Source organism: Trichomycterus rosablanca, chromosome 17 (assembly GCF_030014385.1).
Source record: "Trichomycterus rosablanca isolate fTriRos1 chromosome 17, fTriRos1.hap1, whole genome shotgun sequence".
Lineage (NCBI taxonomy): Eukaryota > Metazoa > Chordata > Actinopteri > Siluriformes > Trichomycteridae > Trichomycterus > Trichomycterus rosablanca.
Window position 1 is genome coordinate 21481201 of NC_086004.1, and position 20570 is coordinate 21501770.

At 41.6% G+C, this 20570-nt stretch overlaps 1 protein-coding gene across 1 annotated transcript in view; it reads right to left on the bottom strand.

Annotated features, from left to right (window-relative positions):
* The window catches only part of ano8b (anoctamin 8b), a 39387-nt gene extending 20329 nt beyond the window's left edge, over positions 1-19058 (bottom strand). Inside the window, exon 1 of the mRNA XM_063012953.1 lies at positions 18764-19058. Within this exon, the coding sequence (XP_062869023.1) occupies positions 18764-18884 (121 nt within the window). The 5' untranslated portion in view covers positions 18885-19058. The remainder of the gene's footprint in view (positions 1-18763) is intronic.
* Between the last annotated feature and the right edge of the window lie 1512 nt (positions 19059-20570).

The following is a 20570-nucleotide window of genomic DNA, read 5'->3' on the forward strand; positions in this document are numbered from 1 at the left end:
ATAGGAGTCGGTGACCCTGCCATGTTGCCATGGACAGACATGCACACATTGTGAGGCACACACCCTCTCCCCCATTTTTCTTTGTCAGATTTAAATGTCACCCACGTTTCCCCTCACCATGAGAAGACTAGGAATGAAGGATCGGTTCTCGTCTCGTCGGTTGAGTCATGGCTTTACATTATTGTGTGTGTATATACTGTATATATATATATATATATATATACTGTATATATGAACGAGAGCCTCAAACTGCCAAGAGACCTGCCTTGTGGCCAACAGATCGTTTGTTTAGACTGGCACTGGTAAAATGATCTCACTATTATACGTACAGACAGGATTGCTCTTATGTCTCACCATTTACATCTGGTAGGTGGATGTGCAAGTTACGTATTAGCACACAGCAGGGGTGTGAAAAGCACATGTTGCACATTTAGCAGCTCCAGGAAGAATAAACGGACCACAAGAAAGAAAGTGTGAAAATTTTAATGCGATGCTAATACGTCAAGAAATGTTGTCCCTTCTGGCAGTAAATAAATAAATGCATAGTTTATTTATAATGGTAATGATTTAGTATGTCTCTAATGTCCCAAAATATCCCTGGAATTGCTTCTACACTCACTGTCCATTTTATCAGCTCCACTGACCATATAGGAGCACTGACTGTAGTCCATCTTTTTCTCTACATACTTTTTTAGCCTACTTTCACCCTGTTCTTCAATGGTCATAACCCCTACAGGACCATCACAGAGCAGGTATTATTAAGGTGTTGGATCATTCTCAGCACTGTAGTGACACTGACATGGTGGTGGTGTGTTAGTGTGTGTTGTGCTGGTATGAGTGGATAAGACACAGCAGCACTGCTGGAGTTTTTAAATACCGTGTCCACTCACTGTCCACTCTATTAGACACTCCTACCTAGTTGGTCCACCCTGTAGATGTAAAGTCAGAGACGATCGCTCATCTATTGCTGCTGTTTGAGTTGGTCATCTTCTAGACCTTCATCAGTGGTCACAGGACAACACACCACCACCATGTCAGTGTCACTGCAGTGCTGAGAATGATCCACCACCTAAATAATACCTGCTCTGTAGTGGTCCTGGGAGAGTCCTGACCATTAAAGAACAGCATGAAAGGGGGCTAACAAAGCATGCAGAGAAACAGATGGACTACAGACAGTAATTGTAGAACTATAAAGTGCTTCTATGTGGTAAGTGGAGCTGATAAAATGGACAGTGAGTATAGAAACAAGGAGGTGGTTTTAATGTTATGGCTGATCAGTGTACATCAATCTATAATTATATAAATGCTCATCAGATTTTATCCTCATTTTATCCTCACTAACTGTTTTATTGTGTGACGGTGGCATTTGTTGTTGAAAACACTGCGCATAAATACATCATGAACAGGGAGCATTCTATTTCAGAACACCACACAATTACATTTTACCCGCTGGCATGTTTTTGGAATACAAGAGGAAACCAAAGTACCCAGTGCAACTGCATGCAGATATTAAACTTCACACATATTCCAATCAGAGCTGAGAATTAAACCTGGGTTCCTGGATGCATGTGGATACAAAACTACCAGCTGTCCCACTCTTAGCCATTTACAATACTACAGAACATCTATCAAACCAAGGTCACCAGGAGAGCCCAATGTGCAATAATTACACTAGAACCCTGAAGGTGTGCTGTGGTATCCGGCACCAAGTTGTTTGCAGCAGATCCTTTAACTCCTGTAATGCCAAGTTCACACTACATGACTTTCCAAGTCGTCAGGTCACTGTACAGTTCACACTATACGACTGATCGGCGATAGGGGGTTTCACACTATATGATCTATCACCAACTGGAATCGCAGGCGAGCTTCTCTGGTCTCCCAAACTACGTTTTGTCACGAAAACAAACGCAAGAAGTGAAGAAAAGTTTAATGATACCACGTCCAAAAACGCACGTCTACAAGTAGCGAGCGATCAAAGTTGTTTGTGCGCTGATGTGCAGCGTAAAATCAAAGAGAAAAATAAATGAATCAGAGTGGATTTGGCAACGCGGCCAGCAGGGATTGTTTTGTTCTGTAGCGAGTTGGAGGTTAATATTTTTTGTAATGCAGTGTTGGTATTATGGTTTGGCGTGGACGATAAGTTGACAAATATTGTAAAACTTGTGTGTGTGCCGATGTATTCTGATAGAAACGATATTATCCCCCTCACCGCACTCATTGCCAGTCGCAACCGGCTGATCCAGATATTTAACATGCTAGATATCTCTCTTCAGTAGGCGAGCGCTCGGCGAGCCGCTCGGATCGAGTTGTTGAGAAGTTCACACACAGCGATTGAGAGCCGAGTTTAGATCACCGAGTGAGCGCCGAAATGCTCCCGAGCTGCCACATCTAGTGGCGACCAGTCGGCGAGCGAAAATCAGGGCAAAAATCGTGTAGTGTGAACTACGCATAAGTTGCGAGGTGGGGCCTCCATGGATCGGACTTGTTTGTCCAACACATCCCACAGATGCTCGATTGGATTGAGATCTGGGGAATTTGGAGGCCAAGCCAACACCTCAAACTCATTGTTGTGCTCCTCAAACCATTCCTGAAGCATTTTTGCTTTGTGGCAGGGCGCCACTAAAATGTGCCCTGAGTGTGTATGTGTGTGTTTATGCGTCTGCCATTTGATGGTGTACCAATCTGTCCAGGGTCTTTCCTGCTTTTCACCCAATGAATCGAACCATGAACAGGATAAAGCAGTGGTAAAACAGACAATGACTGAATGAATGAATGTAAAATAGTGCACATTATACAAAAAAAACAGGCGCCCAGGTGGTGCAGCGGGATATGCCGCTTGCACACCAGCACAGAGTTTCTGAACTCCCTGGTTCAAAACTCGGTGTTGCCACCGGTCGGCTGGGCGCCATCTAGCGGGCATAATTGGCAGTGCCTGCAGCAGATACTAATTGGCCGTATCTGCAGGGTGGGGGCCGGACTATGTGTAGGTAGGTGGGTATGCATACGCTGTGTAAGGACCCTGATTGGCGGAAGAGACGCCTGTGCAGAATGCAAGGGCGGGAAGAGGAGGGCTGTATACGTGTCGAAAGAGGCGTGTACAGCGACGTGCTCTCCTCGGATGCAATCTGGTATCTCTCAGCAGCGGAACACAAAAATTGAGTGTGCTAAATCTGGAGGAAAATGGGGAGAAAAAGCATTTAAAAAAAAAAAAGACTAAAAAGTATTCACACTCATTGTAACTATAAGATTGGCTTTAATTCCCAACCTAATTTAACAAGAGTCACGGTGTAAAATGTATAAATGAGCTATTTTTAATGACTTTACAAGGATAAATAACCTACTTCTTTGCCAGGTCTGGCAGTAGAGTAAGGTCTGTTGAAGGACAAACTAAAATCAAGTCAAAGGAACACTCAAACACTCGAAGGCTTGGGAGATTAATATTTCACAATGCAGTGTTTTTATACTATATCATTTCTGAAGTCTAACCTAAAGTCATTGTATATCTTATTAGGTAAACACAAAATATCTCTACATCTGCGGGAAGGCTGAAGTAAATCATCAACTTACACATAGTTTAATAGTATTGGTATCTTATATCAAATTTGCCTGTCATCACTTAGCTTTTACTTGGTCTGTTGCCTGGGAGGTTCTAATATTAGAAGCACATTACATTCTATTTGTGAATTAGGAGTAACATTTGGTGCTGTAGGAGTGATACTATTATGCAAGTGACTGTCATACAGCTCAAAGAACTCTAGGAGTCTTGGCAGATGCTCTGTGTGAAATAATCTAACGTCATAACTATTTTTTAGTACGATGTGGGGAAATAATGCTTGTGATAAAAATACACACATTAAAACTACACTCACTGTCCATTTTATCAGCTCCAGTTACCATATAGAAGCAATTTGTAGTTCTACAATTACTGACTGTAGTCCATCTGTTTCTCTGCATGCTTTGTTAGCCCCCTACATACTGTTCTTCAATGGTCAGGACCCCCACAGGACCACTACAGAGCAGGTATTATTTGGGTGGTGGATGATTCTCAGCACTGCAGTGACACTGACATGGTGGTGGTGTGTTAGTGTGTGTTGTGCTGGTATGAGTGTGCTGGAGTTTTTGAACACCTCACTGTCACTGCTGGACTGAGAATAGTCCACCAACCAAAAACATCCAGCCAACAGCGCCCCATGGGCAGCGTCCAGTGACCACTGATGAAGGTCTAGAAAATGACCAACTCAAACAGCAGCAATAGATGAGCGATCATCTCTGACTTTACATCTACAAGGTGGACCAACTAGGTAGGAGTGTCTAATAGACTCAGTGGACAGTGAGTGGACACTGTATTTAAAACTCCTGCAGCGCTTCTGTGTCTGATAGACTCATACCAGCACAACACACACTAACACACCACCAACATGTCAGTGTCACTGCAGTGCTGAGAATGATCCACCACCTAAATAATAGCTGCTCTGCGGTGGTCCTGACCATTGAAGAAGAGGATAAAAGCAGGTTAAAATGTATGCAGAGAAACAGACTACAGTCAGTAATTGTAGAACTACAAGGTGCTTCTCTGTGGTAAGTGGAGCTGATAAACTGGACAGTGAGTGTAGAAACAAGGAGGTGGGTTTAATGGGGTGCCACAATGGTTACCCACTTTTATATTCTGTTTACATTCTATAACTGGGTGAAATTATCCCTGACCATGAGGTTAACCTCTTATTTATTTAGAACATGCAGTTGTGGTACATGATGTCATTGCATTGTCATTAGCCTGAAGTACCTCCCAAAACAGCAATTCGGAAGAAGTGAGTCACTTTATTTTTTTAAAATTTTGTTTATGCATTTTCTCCCCTTTCTCTCCCTTTTTAGCGTGTCCAATTGCGGCCTTAGTGGTACCTTTTTAAACTCGAAATCTTTGAAACTCGATGCCCTGCGTCGAAAAATTTGTACTCCTAAACTCAACGTTTACCTTAACCCCGATGTGTGTGCGCCCGCCGCTTTGTTCAGCGCTCGGCTTGAGTCGTGTGGTAAAACGGCAAATATGAGACGAATCTGCATTTGTGTTGAATAACAGTCAGCTAAACAGTCAGCTAAAATGCTTATTGTTAAAAAAAAAGCTTAACGTGACAATGTATTCAAAGAATGACATAGAAACACTAAAATTCTCATAATTCTCTGAACTCGCTAAGGAATACAGCATTAGATTAAGCATCTCCATGATTAAGAAGCATAAGAAAACAATAAAGTGCATGTTTTATTGTATATCTTTTGTTTTCAATTGTATTTTAGTGTTTTTTATATTATATTTGTGTTATTTTCAGTGTATAAGTGTCAAAAACAACCCTATTATTTTACATGAGCCTAAAATATATGCAGTTCCACAGGACCATGGAACACATTAACAGGTTTCCCATACATCCTTATTGGAAAAAATACCTTAAAACTCAACACCTTTTAAACTCGATGCCACTATCAGACCCAACTGACGTCGAGTTTCAAGGTATACTGTACTATACTGACTGAATTAACCACTTAAATTTGTTGCTGGATTTTTACATTTTCCAACTGGTAGGAAACAGAGGATACAAGGCATAAGCAATTTAATAATGACACAGCAATACCTCATAGTAATTAAGTTCATAACACATACGTCACTGCAAACTCATCTCTTTAACTCATCTCAATAAAATTAACTGCAAAAACCAGGTGTTTGTTTCTAGTTTTAACCCCCCCCCAACCTGCCCCCCTTTATGTCTTTTTTCCACCATTTGTCTCCCAATATAGTCGTATTCAATTACATAATGTAATGTCATCTCCACTACTGACCAAAGAGGGCTGTATCTAACACTCACCGCCTCCTACACGTGTATAGTAGACATACTGCTCACAGGGAGTCACACACTGAACTCCGTTATTCCCCGTCTCATAGGGCAGGCCATAGGCACAGGGTTTTTCAAACTTTTTTTCAAACAACCCACATTTTGTCTATGATTTTTACTGCAATCCAGACAACACATCAAAACATCAAATTGATCAAAACTGAACACAAAACAAAATATACTTAATTAATGAAATTGGTGGCAATCTGGTCCCACTGTGGTTTACAAGATGTAACGCAAAGCCTTCACACAAGGGTGTGTATTAAAAAGAGTTTATTCAATTATTATTATTTTTGTCTGCAACCCTTTTTTTTGGCTCGCGACCCACCCAAGGGTCACGAGCCAGGGTTTGAAAAATCCGGCCCTACGGTACTTCCTTCCCTGTATGAACCAATCATTGTCTGTGTAGGCACCCGGCACTATTGATTTTAAGGCACCAGTACTGTTAATTTTATTTATTTAATTGACTTTATACATTTATACTCGATTTGAGAATATAACACTGTTCTAGGACAGATATTATACTGTAGATTGTATAATGATCTATTTCATATTATAGTAATTATTTAATTAATGGATCTTAAGAGTTTTTCTTAAGTGTTTCAATTTACACTTTAAATAAAAATATGTTTTAAAAATATAAGCTCTAAAATAGCTGATAAAGCTCTGTTGTGGTTGGCCTTGGAGCTACTAATATTAAAAGCCCATTATTTGTATTTATTATTCAGACTAACATTTAATGTTGTAGGAGTTATACACTATCATGCATCTGAATGTTAAATAATAATAATAGCATTTTATAAGTCATCTCAAATGCTCGTGCCAAATATTCTAATGACTAATGACAAGATTTTAATGCTTTATAAATATATATATAAGTCTGTTAAGTTGTTAAATGTAACCACTTACACTTTACGGTCAAAAGCATGTGAACATATACATTTGACCATATACTGTATTTCAGATATAGGTTATTCTCTATGGTGTACCACAATGGCTTCTAACGGGATTATTTATATTGGGTCAATTCCCAGTAATTAGGTTAACCTCTTTGTCTATGTGGACAGGACACCTACTTACTTGACACATCAAAACATGCCAAAAATAAATTCAGCATATGAGACAAACACAATTTCATTATCAATAAAAAGAAGCTCATTCAAATCAAGGCGGACACGGTGGCTAAGTGGGTAGCACTGTCGCCTCACAGCAAGAAGGTCCTGGGTTCGATCCCCAGGTGGGGCGGTCCGGGTTTCTGTGCGGAGTTTGCATGTTCTCCCTGTGTCTGCATGGGTTTCCTCCGGGTGATCCGGTTTCCTCCCACAGTCCAAAAACATGCAGTTAACTGGAGACACTGAATTGCCCTGTAGGTGAATGGGTGTGTGTATGGGTGTGTTTGCCCTGAAATGGACTGGCACCCGTCCAGGGTGTTACTGTGTGCCTTGTGCCCATTGAAAAGCTGGGATAGGCTCCAGCCCCAGCCCCCCCCCGGCACACAAGTTCTGGAGTGACCTCGTCAAAGTCGAAATTAAAAAACAACCCCCTTTTATGTACTCTGTGTACTATATTTAACAGCGTAGTCTACAATGTTATGATTGTGTGGCTTGTAGCTACTTGAGCCTCTGTCATTCGGTCTATAATCATCCTCGACCTTTTGCCATTTTTTTTCTTTTAGTTTTTGGATCACTGTATCAGCCTGACATCTGTATCTTTAACTATTTGTCCACATTGCGACTATCACTGTAATTTTTTGACTATTAAAACATAAACATGCTGGCATAGAAAAAAACATTTATTTCTGTGGTCATTTACATGTGGGTTACCACGGAAATGGGGCAATACATCCTTTAACTGCAATAATGAAACAGTAAACTGACTTTACTTTGGGAACTAAGAGAGAACTTAAATCTTGTAGAATGACAAAAAATTATGCATCCTTTTTCACACCAAAACACTTTAATACTTGCACAGCATTTTTGTTCTTCCCCTTTCAGTTCAGTCATAAACAACATAAAAACACGTATTGTTCAACAAGGTAATGTAAAATATCTTTGTAAGCATGATTGGAAGGCTTTATAAGAATGCTAGCTGTCCTAGTTAAGTTAATACGTCCTAATCACATATTAAAGTCACATTAACATGCAGTAGGGCTTATTCTACTGTCATAAGTACACAGTATGTGTATAATAAAGGTTTTGAGTACTGTAAGCTTTGCTTAGCCCCACAAAATGACACAATATATGATGGAATCAGTACACGTGAAACAGTTGCAATTTGTATTGTACAATTACAAGCCGCTCAGGTGGCGCAGCGGTAAAGTACGCTAGTGCACCAGAGTTGGGGTTCTGAATGCATCGCATCGAATCTCGACTAGACCTCTCCGACTGGGCTGGGCGGCAGCATGAACAACGATTGCCTGTTGTTCAGGGTTAAAGGGTAGAGAGTCGGATCATAGGTCCTCATAACTGGTACGACTGCGGTCCGTGCTGGCTGACTGATGGCGCCTGCACAGGGCTGAGGAATAATGCTGATGGGGGTGTGACCCTCCGTACACAGCGTCCATTAGTGTATGAACTCGACTCGTGCAGGTGAAAAATGCAGTCTGTACTGACTGTACGTGCCGGAGCAAGTCAGTTGAGAGGCTTCCTAAGTCAGCGGTGAAGGGTCGAACCAGTATAGAGGACGCATTCAGGGTAATTGGACACGACTAGAATAGGGGAGTGAAAACAGTGGGGAAAAATAGATAATAAAAAAAAAAAAAAGTATTGTACAATTGCAATAGTACGATAGTAGAATAAGCCACAGACATATAAAAAAATGTATGTAGATGCCCGACCGGCATCATTTCCCGGTCCTTGACACAATTTTCATTTATAATTATTTGTAATAATTGTTTTAATTATTTATTTATAAACTTAGGCAGAAGGTGTTTATTGTTGTTAAATGGACTTGGTCTCTATATAGCCTGTAGTGTCCTTGTTTCTACACTCGCTGTCCATTTTTTCATCTCCACTTACCATATAGAAGCACTTTGTAGTTCTACAATTACTGACTGTAGTCCATCTGTTTCTCTGCATGCTTTGTTAGCCCCCTTTCATGCAGTTCGGACTCTCCCAGGACCACCACAGAGCAGGTATTATTTGGGTGATGGATAACTCACAGCACTGCAGTGACACTGACATGGTGGTGGTGTGTTAGTGTGTGTTGTGCTGGTATGAGTGGATAAGACACAGCACTGCTGAACTGAGAATAGTCCACTAACCCAAAACATCCAGCCAACAGCGCCCCGTGGGCAGCGTCCTGTGACCACTGATGAAGGTCTAGAAGAATATTACAAAGAACTACAAAGTGCTTCTATATGGTCATTAAAGCTGAGAAAATGGATTATTTACTCATTCTAAGATTATTTTGTGCTATTAAATACATCAGCTGTGACTAGCTCAAACAAGTTAGCCACAGCTACCTCAGGCTGTTAAGCTCCTGGCTGTCATCTAAGTCGTTTGTCTGCAAGGCACAAGCCTCCCCTGTAGAGAACAACAGAGGTCAGATACATATGAAGCACAATACAAATTGGCCTGTTTAACAGAATAAACGCAGGGCGGTGTTCCAGAGCTCAGCTGTCATGTTGTCCTAGTTTAATGTGTGGCTCGAATGGGCAGAGGGACCTCCTATGAGTACTACATGTAAGAATTAATCGTGGGTTTAATTAGGTTGACATGCTTAATTGTAAGTTAGCTTTCAGTCAGCATTGATTTAAAAAAAAAGAAACAAATGTAATACATTCTCTATAGCCAAATGCAAAAAATAGTGGGTACAAGTAAGACTGTTATTAATGTTATTATTATAAAGCCCAACTTTATACTGATCAGGGTTAGGGTGAGTTTATTGCCACCTAAATCACTGGGCACCCTGTGTAGTGTGCCAACCTATTGCAACTACAACAACTACTACTACTGATTAGGGCGCTTAGGTGTGGCAGTGATTAAAAAATAAAACACGGCCGCTCAGGTGGCGCAGCGGTAAAAACACACACTGCAACCAGAGCTGGGATCTCGAATACATCGTATCGAGTCTCAGCTCTGCCTTGCCGGCTGAGGCTGAGATTGAACAACGAACAACGGCCACATGAACAACGATCGGCCTGTTGTTCAGATGGGCGGGACTAAGCCGGATATGGGTCTCTCTCTGTCAGACTGGTGCAATTACGACCTCTGCTGGCTGATTAGAGGCGCCTACACGGAGATGAGGAAAGAGTGCTCTTAGGGTGTGTCTCTCCGTACACAACGCTAGGTGGCACAACACTCGTCAATGTGTGGGTGATAAGATGCATACGGCTTGCTGCCCACGTGTCGGAGGGGGCGTGGGTTAGCTTCGATCTCCTCGGTCAGAGCAGGGATCGGCATAGGCGGAGAGGAAGCATGACGCAATTGGGCAATTGGACGCGCTAAAGGGGGAGAAAAAGGGGAGAAAATGCATTTTAAAATTTTTTATAAAAATAAATAAATAAATAAAACACTAGCTAGCCCACCAGTTTTTACATCTCAAGCTGACAAGTTTGAATCTTAGACACCTACACAGACAATGATCAGGTAGCAAAAAAGTCCTAGGATTTTTTCTCATACTAATCATTCCAGGCGATTAGCACTTTAGCTTCTCCACAGCAGTGTGATGAACCAGCAGCTAGGCTAATGCTCTTAAACGCTGAGGTAATGTCTTACCTACGTGTACTTAATAGCATAGCAGGGAATTGTGTTTGGGTTGCTCAAGTAAGACTCCAGAACTAAGCACAACAGCTGTAGCATGACCTGAAGACTGCTGTTCACCCTTGTGCAAGTCTGTTCTATTCAACAGTGAATAGGAATGTTATGGCTGCCTAAAGAGGCTTAACGAGTTATTAATTACAAATACAAAGCTACATTGTGTTTCCAGTGATTACTCTGTGTGCTTAATATACATAAAGAGCATGATCATTGCTGTGCTATTAATTAACACAATGTTTTCTTTATTAAAACATGAATTTATTAAGACCAGGCGACATGTAATGAGCTGTTGTTTAGGCTAATAAAAACTATAGGCTACTCTAATTGTTACAGTGTCTTCTCATTTTTCTCTACCTAAACTGTGTCAAACGCTAAGAGCTGACGTAATTGTGCTTCATGTGTGACCTTGAATGAATTACCAGGAGAGACAGGGATAGATTGTGTTTTAGCACCGTTTCTCTGAGTACAGCGGTACCTTGTAACTCAACGTCAGATTCACTCTGAAAGCGTCCACATGTATCTGTGTTTAGCTAAATTTTCCTCACTGTTTCACTTTTAAACTTATGTTACAGCTCGAGATTCTGAGAAATTGTATTTTTAGTGTATAAGTGTCAAAAACAACCCCTTTTTTAAATGCATTTTCACCCCATTTTCCTCCCAATTTAGCGACAATCAGGGTCCTTACACAGTGTATGAAGATCCCACCCACATATGCCTGCCAGATGGCGCCCAGCCGACCGGTGGCAACGCCGAGTTTCGAATCGAGGAGTTCAGAATCTCTGCGCTGGTGTGCTAGCAGAATATCCCACCTGGGCGCCCTACAACCCCATTATTTTACATAAGCCTAAAATATATGCAAGTCCACAGGACCATTGAACGCACTAACAGGTTTCCCATACATCCTTATGGGAAAAAATACCTTGAAACTCAACACCAGACTCAGAACCAAGCCTATCCCAGCTTTTCAATGGGCGCAAGGCACACAGTAACAACCTGGATGGTAGGCAGACACATACACACACCCATTCACATAAAGGGCAATTCAGTGTCAACAATTAACATGACAGCATGTTTTTGGACTGTGGGAGGAAACCGGAGCTCCCGGAGTAAACCCACACAGACACGGGGGATCGAATCCAGGACCTTCTTGCTGTGAGGCGACAGTGCTACCCACTTAGCCACCATACCGTCCGTGACTTAAATACAGAGAATGTAATAGCTATCATTTGTTTTATTATACAACTTATAATCATAGGGCATGATGGAGTATTCCCGAACTACTCCTACTTATGAGCAGTTTTCCAAACACAAATGACGTCTGGAATTAAATCGCATTAAAGATACTCTACTGGAAAGCATTATTAGTTCCTAGCTTTTGAAATCCAACCTGTACGGCGGATGTACAAACTCAAAATGGACACGGTGTGTCAGATGCGGTGGAGATATGCAAAAAAGGAAGAATAATCCAATCTGATCCAAGATAATTTAATAACAGCACAACACCCACATCTATCACAGTCAGACTTGTTATGCAATGTAAAACAATCTGGGATTCAGTGAGTGAAATCATCCAAATAGCAAACTCATTTTAATGACTCATGGTAAATGACTTGTTAGCATCCAGCTAATTACTATTCATACGTACACTATACAGTCCAAGGTGTAGGGACACATGACCATGAACGTGTTGGTCATCATGTTCCAAATTCATAGCCGTCTATTCAGAGTAGCCTCTCCTTTGTGACTGTTACAGCCTCTAATCTTTTGAGAATATTTTAACATAAATGTTAGTGTGTCACTGGAAACTTGCCCACTCAAAAGAACATTTGCGGCCGCTCAGGTGGCACAGCGGTTAAAAACACACGCTGGAACCAGAGCTGGGATCTCGAATACATCGTATCGAATCTCAGTCCTGCCTCTCGGCTCAGGCTGAGCGGCCACACGAACAACGATTGGCCTGTTGTTCAGATGGGCGGGACTAAGCCGGATGGGGTCTCTCTCATAACTGGTGCAATTACGACGTCTGCTGGCTGATTGATGGCACCTGCACAGAGATGAGGAAAGAGTGCTCTCAGGGTGTGTCTCTCCGTACACAACGCTGAGCTGCACTGCACTCGTCAAAGTGCAGGTGATAAGATGCATACGGCTGCTGCCCACGTGTCGGAGGGGGCGTGGGTTAGCTTCGTTCTCCTCAGTCAGAGCAGGGATCGGCATTGGTGGAGAGGAAGTGTGACGCAATCGGGCAATTGGATTGGATGCTAAAAGGGAGAAAAAGGGGAGAAAATGCATAAAGAAAAAAAAAAAAAAAAGGACATTTGCAAGCTCAGGCCCTGATGAAATAGAAGCATTGACTCACAGTCTTCATTCCAATTCATGCCATGTTCAGTGGGTTTGATGTCAGGGCTCTGTGCAAGACTATGTTTCCTACAAACCAAGTCTTTACAGACCTCGCTTTGTCTACAGATAGAACAGAAAATTTAATTTAACTAAACAGTGTAAAACCAGTGTTTTAAACACTAGTTGCAGTTTTGCAGATTTGTAACAGGCCCACCTGCTAATCACCTGCTACCAATTTTTGTCACTGCTTGGGGGTGGCTCAGTGGGTAGCACTGTCACCTCACAGCAAAAAGGTCCTGGGTTCGATCCCCAGGTGAGGCGGTCCTGGTCCTGTCTGTGTGGAGTTTCCATGTTCTCCCCGTGTCTGTGTGGGTTCCTCCGGGAGCTCCGGTTTCCTCCCACAGTCCAAAAAACATGCAAGTGCCCATGACTGTGTTTGACATTAAACTTGTAAATTAGGCAGGTATTATTTGGGTGTTGGATCATTCTCAGCAGTGACACTGACATGGTGGTGGTGTGTTAGTGTGTGTTGTGCTGGTATGAGTGGATAAGACACAGCAGCGCTGCTGGAGTTTTTAAACACCTCACTGTCCCTGCTGGACTGAGAAAAGTCCACCAACCAAAAATATCCAGCCAACAGCACCCCGTGGGCAGCGTCCTGTGACCGCTGATGAAGGTCTAGAAGATGACCAACTCAAACAGCAGCAATAGATGAGCGATCGTCTCTGACTGTACATCTACAAGGTGGACCAACTACTAGGTAATTTAAAACTCCAGCAGCGCTGCTGTGTCTGATCCACTCATACCAGCACAACACACACTAACACACCACCACCATGTCAGAGTCACTGCAGTGCTGAGAATGATCCACCACCTAAATAATACCTGCTCTGTGGGGGTCCTGACCATTGAAGAACAGGGTGAAAGCAGGCTAAAAACGCATGCAGAGAAACAGATGGACTACAGTCAGTAATTGTCGAACTAGAAAGTGCTTCTATATGGTAAGTGGAGCTGATAAAATGGACAGTGAGTGTAGAAACAAGGAGGTGGTTTTAATATTATGGCTGATCAGTGTATATTACACATTACTGCCTGTTAAGTAATGCCTATAGGGAAGAAATCTGTTACGACTTGTGATGTTTGAGACTAAAACTATGCAAAATATGTCTGACAGTTCCATAAATGAACATCGTTTTCTTTTCAGGGTGTACATGCACAGTAAGAATCTTACTGGTCCATTAAGTACTTCCAAAATCATTTGCTGATATACAACCCCGAATCAGAAAAAGTTGGGACAGCATGGAAAATGCTTATGAGTTTCTTACATTTACTTTGACTTTTATTTCATTGCAGACGGTATGAATCTGAGATATTTCATGTTTTATCTGCTCAACTTCATTTCATTTATTAATAAACATCCATTCCTGCATTTCAGGCCTGCAACACATTCCACAAAAAGTTGGGACAGTAAAGCATTTACCACTTTGTAATGATGCTATTCCTTTTCACCACACTTAATAGACGTTTTGGCATCGAGGAGACAAAGTGATTTAGTGTTTCAGCTTTTATTTTGTCTCATTCTTCCTGCAAACACGTCTTAAGATGTGCAACAGTACGGGGTCGTTGTTGTCACATTTTTCATTTGCAAATTCTCCACACATTCTCTATTGGGGACAGGTCAGGACTACAGGCCAGTCCAGTACCCGTACCCTCTTCTTCCACAGCCATGCCTTTGTAATGTGTGCATGTGGTTTTGCATTGTTGAAAAATGCATGGACATCCCTGGAAAAGATGACGTCTTGAAGGCAGCACATGTTGCTCTAAGATCTCAATGTACTTGTCTGCATTAATGCTGCCATCACAGAAGTGTAAATTACTATTGCCAAGGGCACTGACACAGCCCCATACCATGACAGACCCTGACTTGTTGCTGATAACAGTCTGGATGGTCCTTCTCGTCTTTGGTCCGGAGCACACGGCGTCCATTTCTTTCCAAAAAAGACCTGGAATGCTGATTCATATGACCACAATAAATGTTTCCACTGTGTGATGGTCCATCCTAGATGCCGCCGAGCCCAGAGAAGTCAACGCCGCTTCTGGACATGGTTAACATAGGACTTATTTTTTGCACAGTAAAGTTTTAAGTGAAATGCATGTGACTCTGTATTGTAGTGCTTGACAAAGGTTTGCCAAAGTAATCCCTCACCCATGTGGTTATATCAGCTATTGTTAAGCGGCGGTTCTTGATGCAGTGCCGTCTGAGGGATTGATTCCTTGAATCGTTTAATAATATTATGCACTGTAGAGGGAGAAATATGCAAATCCCTTCCAATCTTTCTTTGAGGTACATTGTTTTTAAACATTTCAATCATTTTCTCACACATTTGTTGACGGACTGGAGATCCTCTGATCATCTTTGCTCATCAGGCTCAGCCTTTCCTGGATGCTGCTGTTGTACCAAACCATGATTACAATCACCTGTTTGGAATCACATCATTATTTAGTTTTTTCACCTCATTACTAGCCTTAAATTGCTCCCGTCCCAACTTTTTCTGATTTGAGGTTGTACAAAGACGCTTCTGTTTTCCTTTTCCCAACCATAATAGAGTTCTTCAGAACAAAACAACTGTAATAAATGTACTTCTAAGATTATATCGTAATGCTGCTATCGTAAGTGCTCTTGGTATTTCAAAATGACAAAAATGCATTAACACACTGTCTTCATCCACTTAAAGATGAACCAAAGAAAAACCACAACCACTGATAAAATCATATAGAAGATTAAATCTAGACACTCTAAAACCAACACAGTGCCTTTTTAATGTTCACTTCCTGTGCTCAACATTGTCAATTTCATTATTAATTGATAAATACACTCACCCGCCACTTTATTGGGAACAAATGTACACTGTCTATTTCATAATATTATTCTAACAGCCAGTCATGTATCAGCAGTCCTGGGGTCATAATTTGAGCTTGTCTAACCATGGCATGCTTGTGTTAGTACAGTATAAACTGCTGATCTGGAATTTTTATGCACAACGGCCTCTAGGGTTTCAACGGGATGGTGCTGAATGGTTCTCAACTGACCCCGTCTGTTAATGACAGAGGTCAGAAGAAAGTGGTCAGACTTTATTTATAGCAGGTGCAGCAGTCATCAGGATTAACCCATTACAAAGTTTACAAAAAATAAGCTACATTTAATCCAAAAGCTGATGCTTGATTTGTTTTGTGAGCTGCCTAGGTCTATTACACACACACATGCAAATTCAGCGAGTGCTGAACTCATCTGAACTCATCCTCACCCACCTTCAATTCAGAGAGCACACAGCCGTTTTAACCCTGCAGTTATAAACAATGGAACCAAACACATTAAAAATACAAACAGGAGAGCTGTTTTGCATCGATATGGAGTCAAACTGCATGTTAAACTCTATGCACCCATGAATCTGCATGTAACAATATATTTTTAATGATATGGACATTTTGCATCATGCCCCAGTACAAAGGTACAACTCTGTTTATTATCTTGTAATAACTACACTAATGTTATCAGGAAGAGGTTTAATATTTCGCCTGGATCGCTACTCTTCCTTGGAGCACTTTTGATAGATACTGACCACTGCAGACCGGGAACACCCCACAAGAGCTGCAGTTTTGGAGATGCTCTGACCCAGTCATCTAGCCATCACAATTTGGCCCTTGCCCTTACGCTTGCCCATTTGTCCTGCTTCTAACACATCAACTTTGAGGATAAAATGTTCACTTGCTGCCTAATATATCCCACCCACTAACAGGTGCCGTGATGAAGAGATAATTAATGTTATTCACTTCACCTGTCAGTGCTCATAATGTTATGCCTGGTCGGTGTATGTCGTTGACTACAGAAAGCTTTTGGCTTTTTATGTACTGGAGCGATGAGGAATTGTTAAAAAATCAACCACAGGCACCACATGTAAGTTACTGCTGTCATCATAATGCTCAATTTCAATACTTAATACTAAGAATCAGTCTTAAAGCTTACTGAATTTAGAAACGAGACCTCTAGATAAGAATCGTGGATCTTCGATAATGTCACCAAAAAAATAAAATTACAAGTAAGTGCAACACACAGCACATTTAATTTTTTGAGAAACAAGTACAGTGGTACCTTGAAACTCCGTGTCAATTGGTTCTGGGACTGTTGTTAAGTTTCAAGGTATTTTTTTCCCATAAGGATGTATGGGAAACCTCTTAATGTGTTCCATATCTTAGGCTAATGTAAAATAATGGGGTTGTTTTTGACACGTATACACTGAAAATAACACAAATATAATATAAAAACACTAAAATAAAAAGCTGATTCCTACAATTTCTCGGAACCTTGAGCTGTAACACAAGTTTAAAAGTGAAACAGTGAGGACAATCCAACTAAACACAGATACATGTAGAGCTTTCAGAGTGGTTATTCCACACAAATGCAGATTCGTCTCATATGCACACTTTGATGACATATTACCGCACAGCATTGTTAATTTGAAATTAAATAAATACTTTTTTTTTTTTTAAACTGAACACGTTGAATTTAAGGGAAACGTTGAGTTTAAGGGTACAAATTTCTCGACGAAGGGAGTCGAGTTTCAAAGATTAGGCTAATATAAAAATTACGTTTATTTTTTTGACACTTATACACTGAAAATAACACAAATATAATATAAAACACTGGAATAAAAAGCTGATTCTTACAATTTCTCAGAATCTTCAGCTCTAACACAAGTTTAAAAGTGAAAGTGATGAAAATCCAGCTAAACACAGATACATGTAGACACTTTCAGAACGAATCTGACGGTTATTCCACACAAATACAGATTTGTCTCATACGCACACTTTGATGACGTATTACCAAGCACTAAACAAAGCGAGTGTTCGTTGGTAATCTGAAATTAAACAAATACATTTTCAAAAAACAAACTAAACAGGTTGAATTTAGGGGGAAACGTTGAGTTTAAGGGTACAAATTTCTCGACGAAGGGAGTCGAGTTTCAAAGATTTTGAGTTTAGGGGAGGTTGAGTTACAAGGTACCACTACAAGGTAGTATACTACAGCTTTAAGCTGTTTGTTGTTGGGTTATCCTAGTGTTTGATATGCATTTACTTACTCTCACAATGTTCCAACCAACCCCACTCTCCCCTTATTTACGTACACAGTGCATAAACATACATGTGTGTCTGCATCACACTGCCGCATTGCAAAGGGGTGCAAGATGGGGGGCTGAACACGGGGTAAACAAAATCGCTCAAGTACAGCATAAAAAGACAGAAACGAATGCTCAAAAATTTGCATTCCTAAACAAAGTGAGCATCACTGGATGTGTATGTTGATGCTGGATTGAACAGACATGCTCTGGTCGAGCCAACAGGGCTGTATGTTCAGGGCAGCAGGCAGCATGGGGCTAAACAATAATAACACCCAGCAGCACAGTGATGATAAAACCTCCAACTAATGATACTGCTGGATCATAGGAAAACACTAGCCTGTCAAAACCCGAGCACGAAACGTAGGCTAATGCGTGGCCCGCTGGAGGAGCACAGAGAAACAGTGCACTGCTCTATTGTCATGGGTAATGTTGATATACAATACGGTATAGTGAATGACCTTCCAGGCCCAGACGCATGCGATCTAATGCGAGTGCAGTACCCCAAAGCTCTATTGTGTGTTACATGCACCTGTCCCGAGCCGCTCGCATTCCGCATCAGTTTGTGCTCTCACTTCATGTCTGCATGATTCCGAGATGGAAAACTCACCCAGAACGCCGGAGGAGGATGAGGAGGAAGAAGAAGGCTGCTGGGACGACGCGCTCGGGTCCGGCTTCTCAGCTTGGCGGTGGCGCGATGCGTCCGAATCGCCTCCGTTGGGGTCGGGCATGCTGGTCGCTTTGGAACGGGTGTAAGGTTTCTCTCGCTCCAGTGCGAAAGGGAGGGAGGGGGGAATGGTGAAGGTCCGGGGCTATGGTAGCATGCGGTGTGCCGGTGAACGCTAGGCTTAAATGAAAGGAAGCGTGAACGGACGGTTGTGGGTCATCCTGATTTACCGGGGGATGTGAACGCATGCAATTCGGAGTGAAAACTGTCTTGTGTCTTTACTATAGAGGAGGGACAAAGGAGGAATGAGACACGCCGCTCGCTCTCTCTCTCTCTCTCTCTCTCTCTCCCTCTCCCTCCCTCTCTCTCGCTCTCTCACACATCAATATATCACCACAGCTTCATTGGAATGACTGTATACAATGCACCACTGCCAAAGCATCAAAAAGTACAACCATTAAATAACCTGCCAACCATATTACAATAACATCAAAGCTATAAAGTTCTATGTGTACCAAAAATCATTCACTCATTCATTTTGTCCACACATTATTTACTATTACTCACTACTAGGGACAATTTAGGGTGGCACGGTGGCTAAGTGGGTAGCACCGTCGCCTCACAGCAAGAAGGTCCTGGTCGCCCTAATTAGTAGTAGTAGTTGTTGTAGTAGCAATAGGCTGGCACACTACACAGGCTGCCCAGTGTTTTAGGTGGCAATAAACTCACCCTAACCCTGATCAGTATAAAGTCGTGCTTTATAATAATAACATTAATAATAGTCTTATTTGTACCCACTATTTGGGCAGCACGGTGGCTAAGTGGGTAGCACTGTCGCCTCACAGCAAAAAAGGTCCTGGGTTCGATCCCCAGGTGGGGCGGTCCGGGTCCTTTCTGTGTGGAGTTTGCATGTTCTCCCCGTGTCAGCATTGGTTTACTCCGGGTGCTCCGGTTTCCTCCCACAGTCCAAAGACATGCAAGTGAGGTGAATTGGAGATACTAGATTGTCCATGACTGCGTTCGATATAACCTTGTGAACTGATGAATCTTGTGTAATGAGTAACTACCGTTCCTGTCATGAATGTAACCAAAGAGTGTAAAACATGACGTTAACATCCTAATAAACAAACAAAACAAACTAGGGAGAACTCTGTTTATCATCTTTTAATAACTAAACTAATGTTATCAGAAAGAGATTTAATATACTGTATTATCTGGACTGATTGCTAGTCTTTGATTAGCATGTTTAGTTAGCCTATGTAATAAACTGTTGGCTACTAACTTCATAATCTACATGCCATTTTTGTTACATTATGGTGTCTTTAGTCAGTTAAGCATAAAGCCTTGATGTAAAAGACTTTATATTTTCTAATGTATATATACTGATCAGCCATAACATTAAAACCACCTCCTTGTTTCTACACTCACTGTCCATTTTATCAGCTCCATTTACCATATAGAAGCACTTTGTAGTTCTACAATTACTGACTGTAGTCCATCTGTTTCTCTACATACTTTTTTGGTCTGCCTTCACCCTGGTCTTCAATGGTCAGGACTCTCCCAGGACCACCACAGAGCAGGTATTATTTGGGTGTTGGATCATTCTCAGCACTGCAGTGACAATGACATGGTGGTGGTGTGTTAGTGTGTATTCTGCTGGTATGATGGATCAGACACAGCAGCGCTGCTGTAGTTTTTAAAATACTGTGTCCACTCACTGTCCACTCTATTAGAGACTCCTACCTACTTG